The sequence below is a fragment of the Branchiostoma lanceolatum genome, chromosome 13, assembly GCF_035083965.1.
Source record: "Branchiostoma lanceolatum isolate klBraLanc5 chromosome 13, klBraLanc5.hap2, whole genome shotgun sequence".
NCBI classification, from domain to species: Eukaryota; Metazoa; Chordata; class Leptocardii; order Amphioxiformes; family Branchiostomatidae; genus Branchiostoma; species Branchiostoma lanceolatum.
The window spans coordinates 18,599,801-18,608,710 of record NC_089734.1 but is presented as its reverse complement, the minus strand read 5'-3'; the positions used below and the strand labels follow the sequence as shown (position 1 = coordinate 18,608,710).

At 39.9% G+C, this 8,910-nt stretch overlaps 1 protein-coding gene across 1 annotated transcript; it reads right to left on the bottom strand.

Moving 5' to 3' along the window:
- Window positions 1–3,020: 3,020 nt before the first annotated feature.
- On the bottom strand, window positions 3,021–4,745 carry LOC136447834 (somatostatin receptor type 4-like). Its single transcript, XM_066446921.1, has one exon. The coding sequence runs from the start codon at window positions 4,616–4,618 to the stop codon at window positions 3,521–3,523; it is 1,098 nt and encodes a 365-aa protein (XP_066303018.1). The 5' UTR covers window positions 4,619–4,745; the 3' UTR covers window positions 3,021–3,520.
- Window positions 4,746–8,910: the final 4,165 nt, after the last annotated feature.

The window sequence follows — 8,910 nt, the reverse complement described above, 5'->3', positions numbered from 1 at the left end:
ATATACAAATACTTTGCGTTTGAGGACGCATCTAGTAACAGCGACGCCGAATGTTTGATGGTCTGGGATACTTCTTGGTTAAATACCTACAAGGTCCCAACGTGCTGCAGGCTGTTCAAAGGTACAAATATTTCATCAACTTCTTTCTTATTATCATTATCATCATCTAGGTGACACGAAAGTCAACGACCCCCTATCCTTTTTTCTCCCGATCATGGCCTCCACTTTAGGTGTTTTATAAAAGGTCTTTTAATCTGATTGTGGTGTAGGTAGGTTGCAAATGGTTTCCCTCCTCGTGCATGGCAGTGCTTTGGCGTCAACAAGAGAACAATTGACTATAATACCTCGTTTGCTCCGCCTCGTTTTCACAGATAACTTGCTCCATTGTGACGTTGTAAATTTTGTTTCATTTTACGAACACTAACGTATTTGCTGAACAGACCTTTTGATTTTTTTGCCACGCAACCGCCAGGTTGCATGGCATTGTACTGGGTTTCACGTGTCCTTCCGCCCGCCCGTCCGTCCTTCCTTCCGCCCGTCCGTCCTTCCTTCCGTCCACGCTTCGTTTTCGTCCGACCTGCAGCTCGCCAGGGTGCGATTTATGCAAGGCCTCACGCAAGGCCTTGCACCATGCTGCCATGCTATAGATAGTTGGTAAATATATATGAAATGGCTATATTACATCTTTAATACAAAATTACACAAAAGCTGGCGTGCTCTTCATCTTTCTTTCTTTTTCTTTTGCATGATTTATTCAGGAACTTGTATTTCCCTTACGATAAATGCTACAGATGTCATATTTGATTTGTAGGTACCTTTAGAAAAAGTGAATACACCTGCATATAGATTATGCTAATGCATGATATATGCAGAAACGTGTAATTCCATTATGGTAAATGCGACGGATTTCATTTTTGAAGTGTAGGTACCTTTAAGAAAGGTGAGTACGCCTGGCTATAAGTTATGCTAATGAGGAGCTCATTTTCATAATTCATCAGAAACTTGTATTAACTTAAGGTAAATACTACGGATGTAATATTTGATGTATAGGTACTGTATAGGTAGGGGGTAAGTAAGTCTATACAAGTCATTACACGTGCAACCACCATTTAATCCTCACTTTTAATCAAATGGTTGCGTGGCCAGCTTTTTTTAAAAGCTTTCTTGTTTATACAGGTTCAAGAAGGATCTTCATGGTGTCGGAAGTGAGATTGAACATGTAAACCAAACGCGTCCTCAGCCTTACGACTTCTTAGATCCAAGGCTCATTTCGAACGCCATTAGCATCTAGAAAATCAGATTGTGTGTTTCCAGTGAGCTCACTCTGGGTGAAATGTGGAAAATAGGGAATTTTAGGTTCGATAGATAGATTTGCTCATTTTTCAGGCGAAAAGGGATTTTATGTCTCCCTCGAAGAAACATTATGTCTAGCATAGACTAAAACAATAAGGTAAGGTTTGGCAGAAATGTCATAAGTTTTAGGTATGTTTTATTGTGCTTTTCATCCTCCAGCCATAGCTCTGTACATCTCTTCCAAAGAAGTGCAAGAGACAGCCGAAGCAAGCGCAGAGACATGCTAGAAACTAACTGGACTCTTTTCTTTGTATACATGTATTGACCTTTGTGACAAGTGTAAGAACAATGGGTGAAGTCATATTCAAGAGGTCAGGTGAGGTTATGTAGTCCAGTGCACTTAGATCTAAGCAAAGCAGAGTGCTCAACCTTGATTTTTGCTGAATTGTGATTGGTTAAGCCACCTAGGACATTTTGCACCTGGCCTATAAAAGGTAGAACTTGACCATTGAGAAAACCACACACAAGGCGAAACTAGTCGGTGTTGACTGGAATAAAATTCTAAACGGGAACTTTTCTTTAGATGGGGGGGGGGGCGATAGCCACACTGTAGGGCACGTATTAATAATAAAGACACCCGCGTACCCACAAAGCCATATTGATATAATGCTCATACTTGTATACAGAAATATGTACATAGGTATAGGCGCTCATATATAAATCATCAAACACCCTGCGTATTGAACCATACAGCAGTGTCAATATCTTGGATGACACCTGCAGCGAATGTGGCGTCCGATGGTATCTCTATCAGGTGAAAGACAAGAAGTCCAAGATAACCATGATATGGAACCGTATGCCACCACCCCTTTAGACCAAATTGGCGATTGCTAAGATCGTTTGCGTCGCCCACTCACTGCTACAGGAACCCACCATGTCTTATGGCACCAAATACAGGACCTCAGTGTGGGGTCATTAACATATATTATCATATAGGTACATATCATTGACCAATCAGAAGGTTCCATTTGCGGGTCTGTAATCTTCATACAGACCCGAAAAGCGGGTCTGTAAACTTCGTATGGACCCGCGGGTCTGTGAACTTCGTACGGACCCGGTGTTCGAACGTTACCATCAAATGACAGGGGGTTTGTTTTTATATTTCATGTTAGGACAAATACTACACAAATCAAATACAACACAGAGTACTACTAACTACTATATGGACACTGGCTATATGATAATAACGTTAATGACCCGCTTTCCTTCGGTCTATACGGTGTGATAAGGCATGTCGTTCCTATAACCACCTCATAGGAACGACTATGACTTATCACACCGTATAGACCGAAGGAAAGCGGGTCATAAACCCTATATTATCACATAGCCAGATGGCTTCGACCAATCAGAAGCCTCCATTGTCCATGTGTTAATCGCCATAACACACCCGTGATCATCATTCCTCCCATTATGTAGAGGGTGACGTTATATTTTTGTTAACAATCGTATAATGTTTATTTGTTCCCAAAAAATGCTTACTATCTTAATGGAATAAATCAAATCTTTTGTAAGTACATGACAAAATCGAATAAACATAACATAACATAACATAACATAGTGTTCGGATAGGAGGCATATTGCCTATAAGATCCGCGTCTTAAGCTAAGAGTTCAGAGTTTAAAACCATTTCAAAACAAGTCAAATCTAAACTGTAAGTGGAGCCGCCCACAGCATTGTCAGAAGGACACCCAACAGGGAGGACTGATGATAATAGATAATAGATTTGAAAAAGATTCGGCATGCCAATATTGCAATGTTATTAAGAATTATCTGCGGAAATGTTTTCTTTCAAAATTAAATCTATCATCTTCTGTTCAAATAGGACAAATGTACATTCTGAAATGCATTCTTGATAGTATAAGAGTATATGCATCATACAGGAATTGTCTACTTGATGATCTTGCCTTAGCACTCTAAGGCCACAGTATCGCCTTTGTTTCTCCGAAATTGTATTTTGCAAAGTTTTGCAGCTAGTCAGGGATTATAGCTAATGTTTTACATCGTACTCAAGAATCAGCTTTTCTATTTCTTAAAACTATTCTTTGACGATTTATGTCAGGCAATAAGCTATAAGTCTGTGTAGTCTTTTCACATCTCAGATACCCCAATGACAGTCTGCATTTCACTTTTAAAAGATAACATTGTTCTTCACCAGACATGCTTCAAGCTATGTTAGACTAGTCTCCTCTGTTTTAATTTCCCCTTTTCTTTTGCCCTCTATTGCACTCGTTCGTTGTTCTGGTCTACCGCATGGGCAGCATCTTAATAGAGCTTCTCGTGTGTAAACATGGAAATTCTCTCCAAGCAGAGCGTAAAGGAACGGGTTGACAGTTGAATTTGCCGATGACAGTGTAGCGACCAAGAAATAAACAGCTTCGGGTATTGCCTCCGGATTGAAGATGAGGACAATGTTCCGGACATGTATAGGCAGCCAGGAGAGCATGAAGATGATGACAACCACCGTGACCATTCTCGTTACTCTTATCCGAGACTGTCTCGTCGCCTCACCAAGTTGGGGAAATATTCCTTTCTGTCGCATTTTCTTGATAAGGCAAATATATAATGGTGTGATGATCAGTAGAGGTATGGCAAACCATGCCAGAAAGCGCCACGTGTGTGTCATTGTTTTAAACTGCGCATAGTCCATCCCTTCTGGAGGTTCAAGCTGGCAGCTAACCCAGAAAACACCGCTACCATCTCGTGATATCCTGGTGGTAGAGAACACAGCAAACGGCAGACTAGGAAGAATTGCTGCAAACCAGATCACTCCACTGACAAGCCAAGTCTTCTTTAGTGACTGACGCTGCACGTGACCGAGAGGGTCCACAACAGCCCGGTATCTTTCGATGCTCATGGCCGTCAGGAACAGGGTGCTGGAGTTCACGCTAAGGTCGCTCACAGCCACTATGACGTTACACATCACTCTTCCGTAGATCCATCCATGAACGAACATCTGGTAGGAGTCCCAGAACGGGAGGAACAGGCTGCAGTAGATGAAGTCAGCGATCGCCAGGTTCAGCACTAAAATGTTGGGAACCGTTCTCATCTTGCGATTCCTTGCTATGATCCATACGACTATCGCATTAGCAACGGCACCTATTAAAGCTAGTAAGAGTTCAAAAGACGAGAAGAGGATGCGACTGGTGGAGGCGGACCGCTGCCATACGGATGTGTTGGTCATATTTGTCTTGATGTCGAAAGACGTGCCATTGGATAAGTCAATATAAAACGATTTGATGCCATCTGATGCAGCTAACGTGGCCATTATGTCTCAGCAGGTTTGTTACTAAGAAGAAATATACAGTAACATGATATTTGTTTAGTCACTATAAAATCAGTAGATGTACTGGTATTAACAATGCATATATTTTAAAGTAGCAAAAATATCTAAAAATGCTTTCTGAACAGCATCATATTTCAAACCCTATACAGAATCACTTTCTTAGGACTAGACCTGCAGATGTTGAATGCCTCGATTAGACTGCCATGTATATCTCAGCGCAATCAGTATTGGATAATCTTGGAAATAAATGAAATGCTGTCTTACATAAAATCATATCGTCAGGAGAATAGCCTGTAGAGATCAATATTGTTAATCAAAGGACTTGAAAATAATGTCCTACTGCAAGATCAGCTTTTCTAAAATCTAAAATTATAGTACAATGTGCAAATTTTAGCCAGTCTAAATTACATAAATGTACCTTAAGGGTGCTCTATCTTTGAAACGCAGGTTATAGGTACCTAGACGTCCCTATCCAGCAATGACTGACGCTGGATATCAACAAAGACATTATGCAATCTGCTCGATGGGAACTATACACGCCTGCTTCGAGCAGCCCTCGACATTTTCTGGAGGAGCCGCACAGCAAATAGTCAACTTTATGGTGACCTGCTACGGGTCTCAACGGTCCTTTGCCACCATAAAATGACTATGGAAACCGGATGAGAATCGTAGGCAAAAAGGAAAATGCTACCATGTGCCATATAGCTGAGAGTTTAGGATAACATTTCATGTCACACATTGAAACTCAGACTTACCACCAACGGAAGATGCCGGTACCTCACAACGCAAGTGAAATTGCGAATGAAATACATTATATTGCCTCATATATAGACTCGAGCCACATAGAATATTGAATGTAAAAACAGCTCCTGATGTAGTTCTAACCTAATGGCTGGTCGATCGTCATTGAGTCACAAGCTTTTTCAGACATGGCCTCGATAACTCGCAAACTCCATTATGAATCAAAATGGAAGAATAAGTGCATTACCATCATTGCACTAGAATTTGACCTTGCAGTTTTAGAGCTACCAATATAGTCTGTGGTACCAAGCTCACATGTGGTTCCATTGCTTGACTTCATTTCGGATAAACACCAAGGTAATGAAAATTCTAGGACTTCAAAGTCCCCTAAACAAGCAAGCGATTTCATAATGTCATGTATTTTGTTCAAGTAATACGATAAATTCCTTTCTTACAATTTTATTTGTGGACTTCGTCTGACATTATCTACAAGTACTAGTAGTGTATGCATATGATACTATAGTCATTGCCGTTGAAATGTTTCTCATTTTGCCAAAATGTCCAAAATACGAAGGGGGTTGAATAATTTTGCAGGCTACTATGCATTGTTGTCTGTACGAGGTTTTTCATGCATTAGATGTTAGTAATCATTAATTTGTTTGCAATCTAGCCGACCCAGTGCGTTGACTTTGCAGCTACATTGGTATCAATTGGGTCTGATCGCGAGACTTATGAAATATTTTGTGTGACCTATTAGCGCAGAGAGATCGAAAAGGCCATTAACCCTCATCCAACCGTATGGGGTCCTCAGGCGTGTTTTAATGTGTGCCAAATCAACGTGTTTCGTCGGAGAAAAAAAATCTTTCAATTAGTTTGTTTGTGTACTTGTCTTGCAACTTTTGAGAAATTTTTACCGGGATTGGTCGATTTTGGAGGGAGTTTGCGTGACACGCAAACGGATTTTCCATTGTTTATTACGTATTATTACATAGCGAGATGGCGTCGACCAATCAGAAGCCTCCATTGCCCATGTGTTATGACACTGTGAACACACCCGTTCGACCGTTCCATTATGTAGAGAGGGAGGTCATCTTTTTGTTAACATTCGTATAATGTTTATTTGTTCACAAAAATGTTTACTATATTTGAATAAATCAAACCTTTTGCAAGCATATGACAAAATAGAACAAACCTTTTCAGTACAAGTCAAATCTAAACGGGCGGAAAGAAAATAGTGTTCAGCCCACAGCATTGACCAATCAGAAGAACACCCAGCAGGGAGGAATAATAATGATGATAGATAATAGAATTGAAAAAGATTTGACATGCCAAGATTGCAATGTTATCAAACAGTATCTGTGGAAATTTTGGTTTTCAAAATGAAATCTATCATCTTCTGTTCAAAAAGGACAAATGTAAATTCTGAAATGCATTCTTAATAGTATAATGGATCTATGCGTCATACAGGACTTGTCTACTCCTATATGGGTCAGTTTGGATAGGTTATATGATAATAAAGTTAATGACCCGCCTCATAAAACCGGTGGTTATGGCGCATGGGAAGGCGTTATGACACCATATACACCGAGGAATAGGCGGGTCATTAACCCTTAATTATGAAAGAAAGTCCTGTCAAATAACCAAAATTTGTTATTATTCCTATTATAGCAACAATTGATTGTTGCGTAGAAAAGTATGATACCGACTTATTCAGAATAAATGTATCTTTTTGGTAAAAAATGTGATTTTTACTCATTTTGCATAAAATGTGATAATGGTAAAAACGAGCATTAATTCTTTTACACTTAAAGCATGTCAGAGTATCCTTAATAGATTAATTGAACAATATATCAACAGAAATCACAAAAATAGCCAACAGAAAATATCTTTATGAAGAAAATTTACATGGGTGTAATTATGTGTGTGATTATGTGGCAGATTATTATGCATAATTAGATAACATATAATTCATTTTCACATAAATTCTAATCTTCCTTCTTCGATAACATTCTTATGCTATCAGATTGCTTTTGGAAACGGTATCATTGTTAAGTAAATTGATAGGGCACTGAAACTGTTGAAATAAGGGGAGTATTGTAGATTTTAAAGCAAAATGCGCGTTCTCCTCATTTCTGCATACATTATGATAATGAGCATTAACTATTCACACCAGTTTGTCAAAATATCCTCCATAGATTATTAAAACAGTACGTGTAAAAAAATACAAAAAGATCCGCCTGAAATATATTTAGGGGGCAAAACAAATTGGGGTCCGTTTGTACCCCATACGGCCAGATTCGTCCCAAAAATGTGTCGGTCGGATGAGTGTTAACGTCATATCGACCATCCATAATGCATAGTTTTGATGGCGTCCTTCTTAGATATTAGCACTAAAAGGATGTATCTTTTGAAGGTTTATGGTTCAAATAATGTAATGTGCTTTTCACATTCAGTTGACAAAATATTTACGTAGCCCGAGACCTCAACTTCCCCCCTACTTTGCCCCTGAAGGGCCTATTTGGGGGTACCGAAATGTGTATGCAGATGCTTATGTCAACACATTTTTGTTAATAAGAGAAAAGGAGTGCGTAAATAGAAATGGAATATGTCATGGTTTTCTTCTTGCATTTCATTTATGTCACTTAATATGTTTATTTTTTTACGCATGAATCCAATAAAGTTCATTGTTATTTTCATTGTTACGGAAATGTAGATCACGGCTAGATACTAGTCTCTACCAGACTAACCGCGTCGGAAATAGAGAGAACATTTGCCGGGGGACTTTGGTCATGGAGGATAACATTCCCATCCACAGTTTGACTCTCTCTCCGTAACCGACTCCCTTCATACAATTGACTATATTTGGCCAATTTCTACTATTTTCCCAGCGACCCGCGGAGACTGGTAGAGGCTAGCTAGATACTCAGGCGCCACACTCCCTTCTGGAGCATGCGGGTCTAAATGACTGAGTGATTGAATGAGTAAGTGACACAGAGTGAGCGATTGAGTGACACTGAGTGAGTGAGCGAGTGACACCGAGTGAGTGAGGTGCACGAGTTGCCACCTCATTCCACTAACACTGCGATGGCACTGCGAGCTAAGATGTGACACAATTGCAGATCACTCATTGGATTTCATAGATAAGAAAATGGTCTTTCGTTCGTCTTGCAGGTGAGCACGCTCTGTCAAACAATGTGGACAATCAAGACCTTTCTCTGCTTAATCAAAGCATTTACCATGCCCGTAGCTAGGATTTTGATTGGGGTGGGTTCTTTTTAATGTTTGAGGGACCAGCGAGCGTCGTAGGCGCGAGCTTCCTAGGGGGTCCGGGGGTATCCCCCCCCGGAAAATCTTAAAAATTGAACCTTCTGATAGGGCATTTCCTGTGTTTTTGAGAGAATTTTAAAGAAAGTAATCAGAGACAAAGTTAGCAGTTTTTCTGGGATTTCATCTCCGCTGGTGATACAAATAAGTCCACCTTGAAAAAAAACAACCCTGGACTTTAAAAAGTGGCCCTCGAGCGTTTCGTAGTC